Genomic DNA, 20,120 nt, shown 5'->3' with positions numbered 1-20,120 from the left:
GAATAACATATGATTTAAAACAAAGTATTTCCCTTACACACAAATCAAGCATTGTAACACAGTAACTCATAAAAACATGTTCATTGCATAACAATAGGTGTATTTTTTAATTGCAGTGCTCTTGGTGCCAATCCGCTATACTGTGACTGTAAAATGCAGTGGCTCTCTGACTGGGTAAAATCAGGATACAAGGAGCCAGGTATTGCCCGCTGTGCCGGCCCTGGCGAAATGACTGATAAGCTGCTTCTCACTACTCCATCCAAGAAGTTCACCTGTGAAGGTACAGTTCACCACTTTCCTAAACATTAAGATAGATTCCCTTTTTATTAATTCAGTACAGGAACAGCAACATTTGAGACCGAGCTTGATGTTAAGATTTTGTTGACAATTTCTCTTGTGCTTCCAGTCAGAATTTATGATGTTTACATATTTGTGGAGATTTTGACAGATGCTGACACCAGCGTATAAATAAACCATAATAGCTGATGATTAAAAAGAGTAAATAAAAAATAGTAATGATTTATTACAATTTCTTATTACCTGACACGTTTATTAATAACTAAATCTATTTGTCAAAATGTTATCAACGTTTTTTTTTTGGGGGGGGATAGAACATTTTACTTTTATACAGTTATATAATGCTACCGGTTGTATTCTTGTTAACACTAAGGGGTAGATGTACTAAAGTGTTGCACCTGTCACAATAGTTGTAAACCAGTTGCAATAGAGTAGGAAGTCTAGGGTGAAATGTATTAAAGATGCGCAATGCTGTTAGTGACTTTTTAGGGCATGCTTTGCGGCAGCGTTTTTTCTTTCTTGTTCACTTACAATTGCATCAATTTGTTAAGAACATTTGCAAGCATATTTTAAACAGTCACAATTGTTGCTGGCATTTCCCAGTCTGCTTTTTGTCGTGCCTTGCCAGTTGTGCTCAATGCATTTTTGAGGCGAACACCCAAGTACCTAATTTTCACTAAAGTCAGGGTGTACTTACAAGACTTTCTATGAAATTTCTGGTTTTCCCAGCCTGTTGGGAGCAATAGACTGCACACATGTGCCACTAACCCCTCCAGCTCATTCAAAACATCTGTATAGGACCATGATCTATTGTGTGTTAATTGCCTAGGCTACTAAGTAGGCCAAGTTAAAAATAATAATAATTAAAATAAAATTTAAAAAAACCTAAAAATCAATAAAATAGGTAAAATGAAGACGGAACAGAATGCATTGCACAGATGACGTTTACATTTCACAAAAACAATGTAATTTAGATTCTTGCACCCTTGTATGTATAGACGTTATCTTTCGGGCACCCTCTGCTGCAGCAAACCACAACTCAACTCCCGCTATTTATCTGAACAATGTCGCATGACTCTCGCAATGTATGCTAGAGACCTCGCCAAGACACAACAAATATTTAAATTAGTATATTGCGTCTCTTTTTTCTATCATATAATTTCTCTTCGTACATGACAAAATATATACTTTGTAAACTGTCGCAACGAAAATGCAAATTGTGGTATGTTTCCGCTGCGACTGGCACCATCTTAGTACATCTACCCCCAAGTCTACAAAAAGTCTATTTTATATCTAGTAATTTCTTGCATGTTCTCTCAAAACATTTAATCTTTTACTTTTAACTTTTCATAAATCTGCCTCTAGCCATTCCAGGGCCTTGTGGTTTTTTTGGTGACAGGTAAAGTAGGAAAGAGTTCCTTCTGAGTAACACTCTGATCTCCCTTAACTTGTGCCCAAGAAGACAACAGAAGATGAGCATGTTCATCTTTTGTTGTTTGCCCCTAAACCTTGCTGATGTGTGGCAGTCTTTTAAACAGTAATTCACCTTTCATTCTATCCTGTCCTTTGGGTGGCCCTTACCATGTATAGTTATCTATTGAAACATGTGTTCTATCCAAGGTGTTTTACAATTTATAATTATAATATGTGTGCTTAAATAAAAAATTATTTGTTTTTATAGGGCCTGTTGATATAAACATTCTCGCCAAGTGTAATCCTTGTCTGTCTAACCCATGCAAAAATGATGGCACCTGCAACAGTGATCCAGTAGACTTCTACAGGTGCACATGTCCGTATGGGTTTAAGGTATGCGCCTCTCTTATGTTTTAACATGGCTTTATCTGTACCTTTTTATATCATTTTTGTTTAAGAAATGTGTTTGTTTTACTTTTCACAGGGGAAAGATTGTGACGTTCCCATTCATTCCTGTATCAGCAATCCGTGTCAAAATGGAGGAACCTGTCACCTAAAGGAGGGAGAAAAAGATGGTTTCTGGTATGGAAATATTTACCCAATCATACTCTTTTCTGCTGGCAGGTCATCCTTGAAGTTACCTACCCAAATAGCCCACTTGAAAACATTTATCATTTCAGTCCAGTGGATTTGTCTGATTTAATTATACTTAAAATTTACCTTGCTTGTCTTTTTTAATTCCAGTTATTACAGTCCATTTAGATAGTGAGTGAACAGTTAATTAAATTTTAGACAGGGGTAGGATAATTAAAAAGAAAAATTGAAATGTTTCCTTTAATAAGTGACAGCATACAATAGCCAGGTCTTTTTTGTTTCTGTCACACTTCAGCATCAGGAATGTGAGCAATGCCATGCTTGCACAGCACCTCAGCATGCTGTGAGCACATTAAATCTGGAATTAGTTAATCAGATAATCGAATGGCTCCAGCTGCCCTTCATGAATAATAAAACGAAGCGCTCCAATAAAGCCCCTTGTTAATTCCACTAGAGAATGGTAATCTTCTTATCAAGCATATTAAGGTGGTGCATGAAATGGGAAAGTCTTTACCCCTGCACTTCATTAAGGAATTATCAAGACCTCATATCTAATTTTTTTTGTCTGAAGATTAATCAGCCATATGACCTCCAGAGTGTAAAGTAGTTATTGCTGCAGCTGTGTTGCTGTTTTCATCACTTTGTTCATCATTACTCATACAGGAAAAACTATTTGTAAATGTGTAATAAGAAAGGGTAAAACAATTACACATTGCCAAAGGTGTATGCTTTATTTTTTCAGGTGCACTTGTGCAGATGGATTTGAGGGAGAGGCTTGTGAGATTAACATTGATGACTGTGAGGATAATGACTGTGAAAACAACTCTACCTGTGTGGATGGTATCAATAACTACACCTGTCACTGCCCAGCTGAATACACAGGTAAACGGATAGCTGTGTTATTTTACTATACCTAGCCAAAACATGAGTACAGTTAAAAAAACTGTTATTTTTAACAAAAAACAGATTTGATTTTGATGAACAATTTTGGTACAAAAACATGGTAACACACATAAGTATAAAAACAGTATAAAACTATCTGTTGGGATAGGTGTAGGCAAAGCATATATGTTTCCAATTTACTACAGCAGACTGGACTATATCGACGTGTCAGTTTAACTTGACCTGAACAGAATGAATATGAAATTCTACCTGGAAGCTTTTGAGATGGTGACAGCTTCCCAGATGCAAGTTAATCCTTGTAACCTTGACTGTAGACGGTGACCTCTTGAAATCCAGGTGGAAAGAGATCTGCTGGAAGAACAGAGATTCAAAAAGCTGAAAATCAAAATAAATCATTTTTTTAAAGACACTTTCTTTTTTGTCCAGCACATGCAATACTTTAATGTTACATAATCCATTGCATTATACTGATCAGTTTGTTATTTTCACTACATGTTTGAAATGGTCAGTGTTAAAAATAAACTAATCCTGGCTGCATGATTTATGAGATTTTGTAAATGAATCCAGACTAACAGAATTGCTTGTCATATAACGTTCGGTCATGTGGAAACAGCAGAGCCGTGTGCAATATTTCATGAATAACTACCAGATAGCAAAACTGAGATAATGTCGTCACAAGCGCAAACTAACTGTTCAGCAAATCATTATCAACAAGCACAGGATCTGTTTTGTATAGTGTCATTTTTAATAAATGGACGTTTCATAACAACACGCTGTTAGATTGTTAGTCCATGGAAGATAAAAGACTTTAGTTGTGGCATTTTAATCTCAAATTAGTTTTTATTTTGCTTTGTTTTATTTAGTAAGTTTGAATCTTACTGGAAATACCTTAACACCATTCCAAAGGTATTGCACCATCAGGTTTGGATACGGATTGCAGGCCACATTTTTATTCAAATCTTTTCGGATTTCCTTATTATTATTATTATTATTATTATTATTATTGTTATTATTATTTATTTCTTAGCAGACGCCCTTATCCAGGGCGACTTACAATTGTTACAAGATATCACTTTATTTTACATACAATTACCAATTTATACAGTTGGGTTTTTACTGGAGCAATCTAGGTAAAGTACCTTGCTCAAGGGTACAGCAGCAGTGTCCCCCACCTGGGATTGAACCCACGACCCTCCAGTCAAGAGTCCAGAGCCCTAACCACTACTCCACCTTAGAAACTAAACTGCTTACTGTAGTAGGGAATACCAGTTTTTTTTTATCAGGTTGCATAAGGTGGCATCTGACCCAGCTTTCCATGTTACAGTAAAAGTATAATGCCTGCTTTGCTTTTGCTGTCTGCTTCTAGCGACTGTCTTAGTACTCTGCTGTTTTACAATGTAAAAAGTCTTGTGTCTTCTGTCTTTGTCACTGCAAGCTGCTAACCTGAATGAGGTGGAAAAAGGTTAGTTGCAGTTACTTTATCTTTATGTGATTCTGTCTTTTTCCTCTTCTCCTGCTTAATTCCTGCAGTTAGGCAGCGTGGTTTTCAGAGCCCACCACAGGCATTGTTCAGTGTACAGAAATAGAATCATGGCAACATGGTTTCCTAGATACACTGGGGTGCAAGAATGTAAACAATAAAGTTCCCACATAAATCTGCCATATTAATTAACTTTTTTTTTCTCCAAACTGCACATTATTCAACAGTATATTTGGAAAGGAACAACATGTTTTATTATTATTATTATTATTATTATTATTATTATTATTATTATTATTATTATTATTATTATTATTATTATTATATTTGTATTCTTGAAAAATCTTTCAACACAGGATTTTCTGACTGATTTTACCAGACATATAGTTGGGAAGCCAATTGAACCTAATCAGTTTTGAAAACAACCCGACCAAAATTAAGAGTTCTAAAGATTTTACTGAGAATTCTAAAATGCAACAAATCATATTTTAATGTAGCAAGAAGGCATTCACCCCAAAAAAATGTTTATGGTATAAAACAATTCAGCTTCTAATTGAAAATCACAAGGGTTGATATTGTCTGTGGCAACTCACACTTTGTAATAAATGAGTCTTAATGCACAATGCAAACTTTTTAAATTATTTTTCTGCAAGGTGTTTTTAGATGCTTCCTAGCTTGAGTGAAAATAAATAGTTATGGTGTTATGATCACTGGACCTTGAATGTTTAACAGCAATGTGCACCTTTTTTTATTTTTTTTGCATTCTTCCTGCTCCATGAAAGGTGATGTATTCTTATTATGAAGCTGTAACTAAAAAGCCAGGAGAACGGACACAGTTTAAAGCAATTTATTAAACAAAAACAATGGGGAAGAAATAAGATGAATAAGCTAATTACGGTGTTGTACATTCCAATACAGATATACAAGACACACAATTCCACCCTTGCCCTATCGCTATTTGTCTCTGTTCTAATTAAATGAAACGTTTCATTTGTTATGGTCTACTTAGAACCATTGGTTTGATGAAATCAATAAAGGTGTAAGATACGGTTTAACCCAAAATAATATAAGTTACCACAGACCCTGCTAATTCATCAGTGGCAGAATATTGGTTGTCTACATGACTGTGCAAGATCTATGGTTTTTTCCCAGTCTGCACATGACTAAGCTATAAGCCATTCATCACAGTTCACCCTAAAGGGACAGGAGATTGTGACTGGTATTAAAGATTCATAATGTAGTGCCTTGTATGTAATTTCACAAACTATTTTATTGATGTATGGTGTCTTGAGACATGCATCTGGCATCTTTCAGAAACAAACTTTGGGAAGAGAATTGTGCGAGTTTTTAGCCTTGGAAGGCAATGTCATTTTAAACCCTTGGGCATTGCATTGCTATTTAAAAAGCAGAGACGCTCTGTGTAATGTAATGTGCTTGAAGGAGTTCACAAAAGACCTTGGCACCAATACCAATGGCAATCAGTTCAAAAACAAACATTGAAAATGCATTCTGTGATTTCATCAAAGGCTTCAGGACACAGTCTGTAATGGGCTCTGCAAAGACCTGTGTATTACAATTGACAAGGCTGGACGATTATGTTTTAGGTGTTTTTTTTTTGTTTGTTTGTTTGTTTTTTTCTTTTTATGATATTGGAATTTTCAAAGTATGCACACGTTACTTTTCTGCATACAGTAGGTCCACTGCAGAGTTCAAATGGTATTTTGTCCCTCTATAAAAGTTTGTGCCACAAATCTGTTTTCCAGGTGAGCTGTGTGAGGAAAAGTTGGATTTCTGTGCCCCAGAACTGAACGCCTGTAAGCATGACTCCAAGTGCATCGTGACACCCAAGGGATACAAGTGAGTGTAAAAAGGTTCACTGGACCTCTAATGATGAAGTATGTTTTTCTGTTATTTTAAGGACTAGAGCAAGCAAAAGCAACACACAGACTGTTTGGGTAATATTCCCTTTTGAGTAAGGCAGGTTATTTCCTTTTGCTCTTTCGCTATATCAGTAGTGTTTGAAATAAGCAGATGCTGATGATTTTTGAAACAGTGGTTTACTCAGTACTTTTGTAGGCTACAAATCAGCCCCACAAAAGTAACCTTTGAGCACCTTTTGACAGCGCTATGCTGTTGTTTTGTGGTCTCTCTGTGTTGAACCATTTTTGAATGGGGATATTTCTCGCTGGTGGTAATAATAATAATAATAATAATAATAATAATAATAATATTTATTTTATATAGCACCTTTCATGTGCATCTCAAAGCGCTGAACAATAATAAAAAAAAAACCAATAAAACATAGCAATTTGTTCATACAATAAAAGCCATTGAATAAAAATGTGTTTTCAACTTAGATTTAAAAGTGGTTACAGAGTCCCTATCCCTTATGACCTTCGGGAGGTCGTTCCACAGCCTTGGGGCTAGACATGAAAAGGCTCTGTCCCTGAAAGATCGCCGCTTAGTTATTGGTACCTTAAGTAGACCGGAATCATAGGATCGAAGACTGCACATTTATAAATGTCCACATTTATTTAATTGATGTGAGGAGCCGACCAGCATTACCTCAGTCTTGTCCGGATTCAACTTTAAAAAATGTAGCTGCATCCAATTCTTGATGTCACTCAGACAAAGCGTAAGACAAGATATTGATAACTCCAAGTCTGGAGAAGTGTGCATGTAAACCTGGGTGTCGTCCGCAGAACAGTGACATTTTATGACTTATTTACTAAAGATCTGTCCCAACGGAAGCATGTAAATACAGAACAAAATCGGCCCCAGAAGAGATCCCTGCAGAACACCAGATGTGACTGTAAATTTTGATGATGAACATTTGCCAATTTTTGTGTACTGCTCTCTACCAGTTAGGTAGGATTTAAACCAGCTGAGCACAGAACCCATTACTCCTATAACCTTTTCCAGTCTATTCAAGAAAATTGTGTGATGGATGGTATCAAAAGCAGCGCTAAGGTCTAACAAGACAAGAATGGAAACAGAACCCGAGTCAGCATTCATGAGTAAATCATTGACTACACTAATAAGAGATGTCTCCCTGCTATTTTACAGTAGTTTCTGAAATAAAGTTCTTTTAAAGATTTTAACTGTTTTCAGCAAAGGTCTTAAGTGTTGGTGAGTAATTCAGCAAGTAGACTAGTGGATTTTAAAAGATTTACAGGATAAAAACAGCCACTGTTAATTAAAAAAGAATGTATTCTATTCCTTTGCAAACTGTACCTATCCCAGTGTTGGAGGCGTATTTTAAGCTGCTCTGCACAAGTTACTTTTAATTAAATAATAATATAGTCATTATTGAATTATCATGCATGGTAGGAGAAGTGCTGAAAGAGTATGACGATATATAAATCCTTTGGAGAGCCACTTTTGTTGTAGATGCTACAAACTGCATAGGTATTAGGGCTTCCTTACTGATAAGTTTTTTTTTTCTATTACAGATGTGAGTGCACACCTGGATATGTTGGTGAGCAGTGTGACATTGATTATGATGACTGCCATGAAAATAAGTGTAAAAATGGAGCCCAGTGCATAGACGCAATAAATGGATATACCTGTGTGTGCACCGAGGCATACAGGTGGGTTTTATTTATTGAGATAGCTTTTTTTGTATGAACTTGTCTTTGACGTGCATGACAATGCCAAGGCTTTTACAGTTTGGTACGTAATAATTTATCCTATTAAATCAAAAAGGTTATTATTATCAGTATTATCAGATTTTTTATTATTTATTTAATTTGCATTTTTTGACTGACTAGAGATTGGCATCTCTCTTAGCTTATCTGGAATAACCATTTCCCTTTATACTTTTAATGCAAAAAAAAATATTGTAAAGATTATTATGATGAAGATTGTTATTATTGTCAAATCTTTACTTTTCCTACGTACAGTGGCTTGTTTTGTGAGTTTTCACCGCCAATGGTTTTGCCTCGTACAAGCCCTTGTGATAATTCTGAGTGCCAGAATGCGGCAGAGTGCATTGTGAGAGATAGTGAACCAGTGTGCCAGTGCCTGCCAGGATACCAGGGAGAGAAGTGTGCAGCACTGGTCAGTGTGAACTTTGTGAACAGAGAGTCCTACCTGCAGATCCCGTCACCTAAGATCCACCCCGAGGCAAATATCACTCTACAGGTAAAGAACAGAACTCCCTGCAGCGCAGCTTTTCCTCCCACTAGGAACTGAAGGATGATCATTACCTTAGTGTCATGCCCATTTGCACATTTTGATCTTTCTGTAAATAATTTAGTGACAGGCTTAAGCTGTATTGAAATTAGTTGGTATTGTTATTTTGCAAACTACTGACATTTTTAAAGTTGAAAATAAATATCTGTAATATGTTTTATATGTGCCAATGTAAAAAAAATCCTTTTATCTTTTCTGCATTAGATTGCTACTGATGAAGACAATGGTATTTTGCTGTATAAAGGTGACAAAGATCACATTGCTGTGGAGCTGTACCGAGGACGTGTGCGTGTCAGCTACGATACAGGCTCTTATCCATCCTCGGCTATTTACAGGTCATGAATCTTCCATTTTATATGGTTATATCATCTATGTTGTTCTTTGTGTTCCTCACAGACAGTTTTCCTTGCTAATCACTTTCCTAAGCTTCTTTTCAACCCAAGTATTCTGTGGTTTGCCCCTCATTGGGAGCCAGTAGTCCCAAAAGCTAGTCAAATTAAAACCTTATTGGAAAACTGTACAAATGTAAATAAAATGTGTGCAATATTCAACATTGACACTGAAACAAGAACATGCTGTGTCACTTACCAAAAGCCTCAAGCATTATATAAGTGCAATGTAAAAAAAGAAAAATTATAATAATCCCTGATCCATGATAGTCTCTTTTAGAAGATTATCCATCAGCCATGCCAAATGGAAAGCTTGTTATAAAATATTTCAGGATTTGATTTTTTTTTAAGCTTCTTTTTTTTTTATCAGATTACAGGCATATATTAAATACAAAGCACTGATCCACTGAAGCTCTCTATCTAGATAACAAGGCGGATTTAGAATTTCTGGCAGTACTTGACATTATTGCAGGTTGTCTTTTTTTGTACAATAGCTGTCTGCTTATAGCTCATTTACTGTAGTTCAAGAAAGAATAAAACCTTAGTTTTCTCCAAGTCTGTCTTTCATAATTAATGGCACAGTTTTAATTATCTATCTTGTTCCCTAACTAGGCAATCCCATCCAAATAACCTTAGCATGTCAGCTTTATGAAGTATATTTACTTTCCATTAACTATATGCTAAATAATGAAGTCAGTATCTCTGTTCTTCTCTACCTTCATATTGCAACAAAAACACCTTTTAGATTGCCCTCTGTCTAGGTGCACTTTCTGTGAGGACATTTTCAAGTTATTGATGAGCTAATGACAAAGTAAAGTTATCGGGTAGCTTCACTGGTAGGCTATAATATGCCGCATTTAAACCACAGTATGCCCACACATACTTTTTTCTGAAGAAACATTCCCATTAGTTAGGAGTTTTTTAGAGGTGCATAACAAGAGAGCAGTCTTCCTCAGAGAGGATAGAATTTGGCATGTATTCATTTTTGTCAATCTTGTTTGAGATATCAACAGTCACATGTATGTGTTTTCAAGGGTAACATCTATATACTTTGATGTCTTAATATTGTCTTTACTGTTTTCTGACAAATCGTTCTTTGTTTCGAAAAAAATCAACCTTTTAGTCAAACAATATTGTTATTTTGTACTTGAGTGCCTTTTCATGTATTTCATGTATATAAAACGTTTGTTAATGATCTGAGTTGAAAATACAACTTTTTAAAGTTTCATTTATTTTATAGCATTTTCTGACAACAGATTGAAATTTTTGTCTGAACTTTATCCCTCAGCGTATTACTTTTCATTATAAAGAACTTGACTACCACATAAATCGAGATAATTTTCTGTGTGCAGAATTTGATAGAAGACAAGGTCTGACCTTTTAACAGAACTATAAACCAGCTATAACGCGTGGAAACTAGTAGCAACACAGAGATTTTACAACTACACCCTGAAAACTAAACAGTCTTCGTTTTTCACCTTTTTAGTGCGGAAACAATAAATGATGGGAACTTCCATGCTGTGGAGCTGGTGGCCATTGACGAAATGCTTTCCCTCTCTGTTGACGGTGGAAACCCCAAGAGTATCACAAACCTGGCTAAGCAGTCAACGCTAAGCATCGACTCGCCGCTCTACGTAGGAGGTAAGACTCATTCAGAAACTCCCACCCAGGTAGTATTGTTATTCTGTTAAAGCAAATAGGTTAACAATTCCAGGATTACAGGAATTGGCAACAGCACCCACCGTAACCTCAGAGTTATTGAGACTCTGCTCCTTGGTATGTAGAATGTGCTATACTGCAAAGACAATGGGATTTGGCGAGATCACTAGACAAAAGAAACTTTGCAATGAAAACATTAAGAAAAATAAAAGAATGAGTTCATCAATAATTTGCAGTGTAAATATATTAAACCTTTTTGCTGTCATAATGTTCATGTTTAATATCATTGTTTAATTTACTCCTGGTGAGAGAGACCTGATAACTGAAAACTAATTTATTCTGCTCAGTGTGAAAATTCAGTCTAGGTAATGATATATTGATTAAGCACTGTGTTGGGATGATTTTCTTTCATTAGTTTATTTGTCAATAAATGGGAAGGAAAATAAAAGCACTTGGATCAATCATTTTCTCAAGAGATCTTGAATAAGAAAATGTGCTGCTGTGTCTGTTTGAGTGTTACCAAGTTAGATTTTTAATATGCTTTTCAGCACAGACATCTTCTGAAATGAATCTCTTTGAAAAGTTTTGGAGAATAATCTAGCTCCAGAGAGATGAGATGGCTTGTCTGCTGGTTAGCAAAATTACATTTTAGAATAAAACATGACATTATGTGCATATGCAGGACTTTCTTTAATGGCAATTAAGTGTGTAGTCCTAGCATGATTCTGTGAGCTGTTTAGAATGGACATGTTTTGTCCACTTCAAGCCCTGATAGGAACCAGCACGTAGACTCTTAGAGTAATAATATTTTCTTTTCCTAATCTAGGCATGCCTGTCACAACCAACGTGGCAGCACTGCGTCAGGGTCCTGGGCAGAATGGTACAAGTTTCCGTGGGTGCATTCGCAACTTGTACATCAACAACGAGCTGCAGGACTTCAACAGAGCCCCACTGCAAGTGGGAATCCTGCCAGGCTGTGAGCCGTGCCAGAAGCAGGTGTGCATGCATGGAACCTGCCATGCGACAGGCCAGTCCAGCTTTACCTGCGACTGTGAAGGAGGGTGGACTGGACAACTGTGTGATCAACAAACCAATGACCCTTGTGTGGGAAATAAGTAAGTTTGACTGTTTTGTCTTTGTTTTTGTCCCACATTGACATAACTAGTCTTATCATTGTTTTATAAAGTACTTTGTACAGTAATCATTTTTTTTTTTTAATGATTATTTAACTGTAATATAAACAAGGAAGCATTTCTTAATAATGCCAGAGTAATCTGGGCTGGAGAATTTGCAGAATAATGTAAGCCCCATGTCACTGTCCAAAAAATAATAAAATCTAAAATTTAGGAACAGGCTAAATTCAGTAATGTAATCAAGGTCTTTTTTTTTAAATCTTGTAATTGTTTTGCTGATTTTATCTATGTATCTTGTTTCTTTCTCTAGATGTGTTCACGGCACATGCCTACCCATCAATGCGTTCTCATACAGCTGTAAGTGTCAGCAGGGATACGGGGGGGTTCTGTGTGATGAAGAGGAGGAGCTCTTTAACCCCTGCCAGTCCATAAAGTGCAAACATGGAAAATGCAGGTTATCAGGCCTGGGCAAGCCGTACTGTGAGTGTAACAGTGGATACACAGGAGACGGCTGCGATAGAGGTAACTTTATGTCTGCACTTTTTATATCAGTTGCGGGAAAATATTTCTTATTGTATTTTCTTCTGAACGTTCATTCGGAGACAGTGGAATTTGACTGAGCCAGATGAAATGACTCAAAGTCTTAATAAGTTAATTACATATTGTTCTAAACAGGATGTCCTCAAAATGTTCTGCAACTTGTATTTAATGACCTAACAGCAGCTTATCTCAATGCAGCTGTCCCTTGTTGTTGACTTCCTATTTACATCACTACAAACTATTAAAAACACAGTGGAAAGAGAGATTTTGAGGCAGCAGTATTAGGATCTGTTGTTGTTTAGACCATTGAAATAGGCAACCATGGATGTTATCTCATGGCATTTTATAATATCAGTAACCTGACCAAGATTTCTTTAGACTTAAATATATCTTGTACTATAGTGCTTCATCATTGTTTCTATTTAATTAGGGGTGGGCAACGATATGAATATTATATATCGATATCGTACATGTATTCCAATATCGATATTGATAATATCAAAGTCTTCTAAAAGACATATCAAACATACTGATATTTATATATAAAAAGCAATAACTTACTTTAACTTAGTGGTATTTCACACATTATCCATGGAGAAAAACAAGGTCTTGTTATATTGTTTTACTATTCCATCATCAGCCACCTCAAAACCAAAATATTTCTATACTACACTGAGCACAGACTTAAGGCAAACCGGAAGTAATTGAATCATCAGCTGCTCTGCGTGTGCATGCTGACTCACTAAACCTCTGAAAGTATTAAGCACGGTGTCCTGCCGAATTTTGCATTATTTTGAGATTTGTTATGATGTTTTAAAAGAACATCTCATTTATAATACCGAAAGTTCACATTTTAAAAATACATTAATAATAGCGTAATTCAGTATGGAGAATCCACAATGTGGATGATTTAAATTGCAATTGAACAGACGAATTAATAATGATAGTGAATTTGGCCACAGACCTTGTCCGTGGGTGCTGTCAGCTATCCGCAATGTTGGCCGACTAGCGAAAACACGATTACATCATATAGTTTAGTGCCGCGGATAGGAAGTGGCTCGTAAGGCCACCTCCCCCCCCAAAGACAAAGCCGTCAAACCATGACTGGAAAAATGAAAATGATGAATGGTTAATGCAACAACTGCAGTGGCGCATGCCACCTATCCCCAAAAATAGGAAAAGTATGAATGAAAAGTAAGCAGCTGAAACGCGGGCCCGCCCCTTATGCCTGAAATGCACTGAGGGAGAACCTGGCCTTTCCGGCCTGCCACACACCCTGCAGAAACTAAATACGAACCGCTTGGCACTCAGGTAAGGAGAAAACCCTACTCGCTAGTAGGATGAAACCTAAGGGAATCCATGGCTGATGGTAGCCCTTCCTCCAGGCTCTAAGACGTCCATCTCCCTGTTTGACCTCGCCGCACGTGACTGAGAGGCCAAACAAAATAGAAGCAACATGAATGCAAGCCACGCTGAATTTTTATCATGTGTTGATTAGTGGGCAGATTCTCCTTCCAGAAATACAACCAAGTTTTCCAGTAATGAACTGCTGAAGCATGTGCATATCTCAAAATAATGCAAAATGGATGGTCAATGGTGCTTATGCAGCATGCAAATAATATAGCTACCTATGTGATTATGAAGGGGAGTTATTACATTTAAATTGATTTATTTAAATTGTACCTATCTTATTAAAAACATGTAATTAGTTTCAGCATTGCTCTATTAAACTGTATCAGTTAGCATATACTGTTTGTGTGTCTTTAAAATGAAATTAGCAGATAGTCAGTTTATAAAAGTACTCTCAAAACTAATCAAATAATTTTTTCTGCAACGTGTTTGTAGTGTCAAATAAAGACAAGGTGACAGCAGAAATCAGCATAAGGGCCCACTGTTTTAGATCCTTGAAGAATGAAAAGCTACATAGTTTAAGAGTAGGGTGTAAAGTTCAGAGTACCAGTTCTGTTTGTATTATTGTGCTTTGCATTATCACAAAACTGTTTAAGCACTAATGTGTTATACGCAATTGGATTTACTGTGAATTTATCTGTTGGAATATTTTTCAGCCAAATTTTTCTCATCTCTTTATGCACGGGAAATAAATGAAAACATACTGTTGAATTGTTCCGTGCTGAAGCTGAGCATAAGGGACACAACAGTGATCACTGCAGTTTCCTTCTCGTTGTTGATATTTAAATGCTTTAGTAGTTGAGCATGAACTACAACTCATCCCTTTTCTCTCAGAAATTAAACAAGTAAAAAAAAATATTTTAAAACTGTTCAATACAACAAAGGAATAGATGTAAACAACAGGATTTCAAATAAACCGCCCATTCACCAGAAATTGAGATACCAGTATCCTGAAATGTGACGTCACTTGGTGCAAGTAATGTATACAATGGTTAAATAATACTTCACTGTGTGGTGTTTGCCTACAAGACTCACCATGATTGGTACTGTATGTATAGGGTTTGTTGGATATTAATATAAAATAAACTTGATTATAGTGTGTTTGAATTTGTTTGCAGTATTAGCAATGAAAGAATGTCTCTTCGAGCGTACGTGATTTTTTAATTTTTTTTTTTTTAATCCCATGACATTGCGATATGAAAATTATTATCGAACAATATCAATATCGTTATACACTCTATTACTATTTTTTCCATTGTGTCTTTTCTGACTTGTTCTGTATCTCCTCCGACTGCGAATCAAATCCAATGATTCTACTCCTATTTTTATCACAAACTCTGCTTCTGACCTCTCAGCCTCAACTGACCATTCCCAGCACCCCACCCAGGTGAGACAGGTGAGAGCGACTGAAAAAGGATAAAGGATCTCCTCTCTCTCTCATCCTTTTCTTCCTCATTCAACTTTTTCATTCTTGTTTTTTTTTTTAAAGAACACAACTTTTATTTTTTGTGTTGAGAAACAAAATGGTCTCATCCTCTTTTTCCAGCTTGTATCTTTCTGTGTCACTGTTGTGTTGTGGCATGCCATATGTGGTATTAAAAGATACACCCATATACATTTCTGAGGTGTAGGCTTCTAAAGGTGCATTGCACCCACATTTTTCAAAATGTTGATCATTTACAAACTTACCCATAACAAACATTGCCAGGCATGTGTCTGTGTCAGCATTATCTCAGTTGTTACATGGTAATTACTTTTACATTTGTGCTCTTCGGATGTAATAATTTCACTTGGATTCCATTTGCTGTTGCTGTATAAAAATGTGTCTTAGGTTTCCTTCTCTTGTAATAATGTTTGAATATTACACTGTACATTCATTTGTATCCATGATTGCATGCCCCAGTGTACCATGGTGTGGTAAAACAAGTGTTTATTATGTCAGCACTAAAAATACCACAGGAATCATGTCACCACTTGTCACCAGACTTTGCTAGAAGTACTGAACTCTGAGGTTACAATCCTGCCATCTACAGTGTCTTTTTAAATTACTGTTTTGATCAACCAATATCTTTTTTTTGTTTTTGTTTTGTTTTGAATCTTTTTCAGAAATCTTTTGTCGAGGGGAACGAGTCAGAGATAACTATCAGAAGCAACAAGGCTACGCCGCGTGCCAGACAACCAGAAAGGTCTCTCGGCTAGAATGCCGAGGTGGGTGTTCCAATGGACAGTGCTGCGGACCACTGAGGAGCAAGCGACGGAAATATACCTTCGAATGCACTGACGGGTCTTCATTTGTGGAGGAAGTTGAAAAAATCGTGAAGTGTGGCTGTACAAAATGTCCTTCGTAAATTCTTCTCTTTTTTGTTACATGTCCCCTTGTTTTTTAAATGAAATAAAAAGAAAATCGTACCTTTTGGCAGTGCTGGACTAATTGATGCTTCCACAGCGGAAATGTTGAATTATATTGTAAAATACAGAACAGACTTATTTTTTATTACCAAGAGGGGAAAAAATGGAGTTGACTATTTTCTTCATTTACAAGCCAGGATCTAGGACTTTTTTTTTTTTTTTCAAAGAGTAATTGACTGTAAATGTCTTTCGGAGCTGTAGAAATGAAGATAACGATTGGCAAGCCAATTTTTTTTTTCTTTTTACTTTACTCACTGTTACTGTATAACGAAACATCTGGGAATCTCTACACATCATAAAATGTAAAATGAAAAACAAACACAGCGATAGTAAAGCACTGATATCGACAACACAAGCCCAGTCTTTGCCGTGTCATATCAATATGATGAAGATAATATTCTATGATAACGAAAGCTTCCACGTGTGGACAAGCGATGGACTTAGTGAAACCCCAAAGGAAGACAGTGCCTGAGAAACGTTGTGTTGAAATTCAAGTCATGTTCTTTTTAGATTCTGATCTACAGAAGGGTATAAACGGCAGTATAATGGAAAGTTTTATGTAATGTGCATTACATCCACCTCAAGTTTTACTTGCTCATGTCAAGGGTACAATAGCAGAAACAAAGTTAAGTATTTAGCGAGCCTTGTTTTCCATATTCATTATTTTGTAATATAAATGTTAATGCAAGGTGGGGGGGGGGGAGGAGGAGGGATATAAGACATATAGAATATAGATGTATGAATTAGTAATTTGAATATAAAATGTTTTTGGTTTTTTGTATTATTATTTCTTTTCAAACTGTCTGCACAGTATTCAAAATATCACTGACAAGTATTTATTGTATAAAAAAAAATACCTTTACCTAACAGGTAGATATTCTCCTATACTACAGTTTGAGTCTTTAATATATATTAATTTATATTTGTCCTGATATTTTTGTATTTTTAAAAAAAAGCCTGAAAACAAATCAGAATGTGTTGGGGATGGATAAACTAACATAGCATGTCCTATTGGGGTAAAATGTTGTTGTTTTTTTGCTTTGTTTGTAATGTTCTCTCCTGCTATTGACCACTGATGATGCTGTATGTTACCAAACCCAAGGTAAAATGTTGGTGTTGAGTGCAACAACACATTGTATATTTTTGTCAGATCTCCTGAGAATTTATAATTGTATAGAGTTAACTTTTCCCTGCATATTTTACAGAGTGGTGTTTAGGACATAGACCTCTTTTTACAAATATGTTTAGCCTTTTACCTTTTTAACAAATTATGCTAAGAAAAACTGTGACTTTTTTCTAAATAAAATGACTTTGTTATCCCTATGTTTCCCATGTTAACATGTTGCTGCTAAATTTGTAATGTAGAGTTGGATGATAATGTGTAGTGGAAGGTGCTCTTCCAACACTCAAAAAAGAGCACACTGTAACAAAGATTTGTTTCCTTGACTTTTTATGAAAAAAAAGTTAGATGTTTATGTTTAATGCAAGTGTGCTTTGTCTTACCTGGGCTAATATCAGTATTGCTACTGATGTTTGTAAATTAAACAGGATATTTACTTCAGTTTATCTATTGTGTCCTTGTTTTAAAAAGTTAAATGCTTTAAACAATACCTATCAACATTGAATTTTCAATGTAAGGGAGATTTTGTTAACTGAAATCTTAGTGGCCTGAATTGAAGGTGAATACCTCCATAAGACAAAGGCATACTTATTTGGTAGAATGTTAGACTGATACGATGCACCTTCTAATTGCTTTCAAAAAGGAAACATATAAAACAGAAAAAACAACTATGACATGCTTCACAATCCAAGTTTCTCTTGACCCATGTGGTTCTTCTTGTACTGTAGTTGTAGGGGGCTGATTTGGCAGCAGCAAATACTTTGCAAACAGGTCCACTGTAGTTGATTTTGCAGGACAGCAAAGCATACACAGTTGGCATTGTTACTGTCATCACACAACAAATCTAAAGACTTAGTTTGGTACTGCACATTGACTGCACATTGACCTCATCATCAAAGAACAAGCTATGGCACCTACTTTATAACAAGAAAAAAAAATTAAATAAGTCCCTCATAAATATATATATTTTTAAAGCCAAAATACACAACAACGTGATATTGCAATGTTATTCATTACACTGCAGGTATGTGGTGAATCAATAATACCACTGTCAGTAACATTTCTTTGTCAACTATCTTCTATTTTAAATTAACACACTATTGCAGAATATAAACACATGTTATCAATCAATCTGAATTTCTAAAGCAATGTTGATGCTGAAATTGTAATAGAATCGCCTTTCACTATTTGTGCGCCTTTCCTGCAGAATACTTTGCAATTTGTGAGTCTGGGAACATGTCTACTACAGATTTGCTGAACTAGTCACAACATGTAAAGATCTCTGCATATGTAACTTTCTTAATCTCCGTTTTTCTTTTGGAAATGAAAGATGTTATTAATTGAAGCGCTGGTTTTCTGAGCGTCTGGCTTTTTGGTGTATTTGTGAATCTCTTGTGCTTACCACAAACATCATTCTTGCTCCCATGTCCCACCGTTAAAATAAATGAGTCCTGTATAGTTTACAGAAAGTATGCCCTTTTCCAACGTTGCTTAGGATTACGTGAGAATATGCTGTTGTCCAAGAAGCTTGACATTTTATTTTACCGGGAGGTAAAGCCGTCGTGATATTTTGTATTTATGTATTTATTTGACAGAGACAACGTACAGTTTTTAACATTTATGACATTTCAAGAGATTTAGCTTTAAACTAATTTTCATTGGCACAAAAACAGAAAATACTACAAATAAAGTAACATTTACAGAAGGGAATATGATCGCGCATAAGATAATTGTATAAGAAGGAAAAATAAATGAAAATATGGATACGGAGCGAGAGAAATGGCAGATGAAAAGACACAGCAGACATATAAAAGCAAATTAAGAATTATAAACATTTTAAATACTTGACTAACTAACTATTAAATAACACAATAGATACCACAGAAACACCCCAGAACAGCCCCAAAACTGCCAATGTCCTTTTCCGATGTTCTTACACAATTGCAGCACACGCTGCCGCTCACCCCAGCACGGGAGATGAATCCGTGACAATGCTTAATCGGAGGCAGCAGAAACAGGTGTGTGATGGACACAGGTGAAAACAACAAAGTCCAGTGATGTGCTATTTGGCAAGGCAAATTATCATTTAGAGCTATCTCAAATTGAAATTTAAGATATCTTGAAATATGTAGAGATATCTGTAAATCATTTGTAGATATCTTTAAATTAATATGAGCTATCTTAAACCCTTTTGAAGATATCTTAATTTCATTTTGACATATCTAAAAATGAAGATATCTCAAATTGATTTCTCAAATTGATTTAGAGATGAGGAGGCTGTGTGGTCCAGTGGTTAAAGAATAGTCCTTGTAACCAGGAGGGCCCTGGTTCAAATCCCATCTTAGCCACTGACTTATTGTGTGACCCTGAGCAAGTCACTTAACCTCCTTGTGCTCCGTCTTTCGGGTGAGATGTAGTTGTAAGTGACTCTGCAGCTGATGCATAGTTCACACACCCTAGTCTCTATAAGTCGCCTTGGATAAAGGTGTCTGCTAAATAAACAAATAGAATTTAAATAATGTTTTGCTAGCATGATACGCCAAACTGATTTAGAGATATCTCTAAATCATTTTAAGATC

General features: G+C 35.9%; 1 protein-coding gene across 6 annotated transcripts in view; it reads left to right on the top strand.

Annotated features, from left to right (window-relative positions):
- LOC117421182 (slit homolog 2 protein) overlaps nucleotides 1–17,982 on the top strand; it is a 163,769-nt gene extending 145,787 nt beyond the window's left edge. For 2 of the 6 annotated variants that reach the window (XM_034035243.3, XM_034035244.3), the window contains 13 exons: nucleotides 117–280; nucleotides 1,979–2,103; nucleotides 2,195–2,292; nucleotides 3,047–3,186; nucleotides 4,643–4,669; nucleotides 6,451–6,544; nucleotides 8,140–8,277; nucleotides 8,590–8,830; nucleotides 9,086–9,216; nucleotides 10,757–10,911; nucleotides 11,756–12,044; nucleotides 12,373–12,584; nucleotides 16,119–17,982. In XM_034035243.3, the coding sequence (XP_033891134.1) occupies nucleotides 117–280; nucleotides 1,979–2,103; nucleotides 2,195–2,292; nucleotides 3,047–3,186; nucleotides 4,643–4,669; nucleotides 6,451–6,544; nucleotides 8,140–8,277; nucleotides 8,590–8,830; nucleotides 9,086–9,216; nucleotides 10,757–10,911; nucleotides 11,756–12,044; nucleotides 12,373–12,584; nucleotides 16,119–16,360 (2,056 nt within the window). In that variant the 3' untranslated portion in view covers nucleotides 16,361–17,982. Of the gene's footprint in view, nucleotides 1–116; nucleotides 281–1,978; nucleotides 2,104–2,194; nucleotides 2,293–3,046; nucleotides 3,187–4,642; nucleotides 4,670–6,450; nucleotides 6,545–8,139; nucleotides 8,278–8,589; nucleotides 8,831–9,085; nucleotides 9,217–10,756; nucleotides 10,912–11,755; nucleotides 12,045–12,372; nucleotides 12,585–15,367; nucleotides 15,409–16,118 lie in introns of all 6 variants that reach the window. The other 4 variants (XM_034035246.3, XM_034035245.3, XM_059032821.1 and 1 more) reach the window with 3 other exon arrangements.
- The last annotated feature ends 2,138 nt before the right edge of the window (nucleotides 17,983–20,120 follow it).

The sequence above is a fragment of the Acipenser ruthenus genome, chromosome 1 (genome assembly GCF_902713425.1).
Source record: "Acipenser ruthenus chromosome 1, fAciRut3.2 maternal haplotype, whole genome shotgun sequence".
Taxonomy (NCBI): Eukaryota; Metazoa; Chordata; class Actinopteri; order Acipenseriformes; family Acipenseridae; genus Acipenser; species Acipenser ruthenus.
Note: the sequence above shows the minus strand (reverse complement) of the source record. Positions and strands in the feature narration are given on the sequence as shown.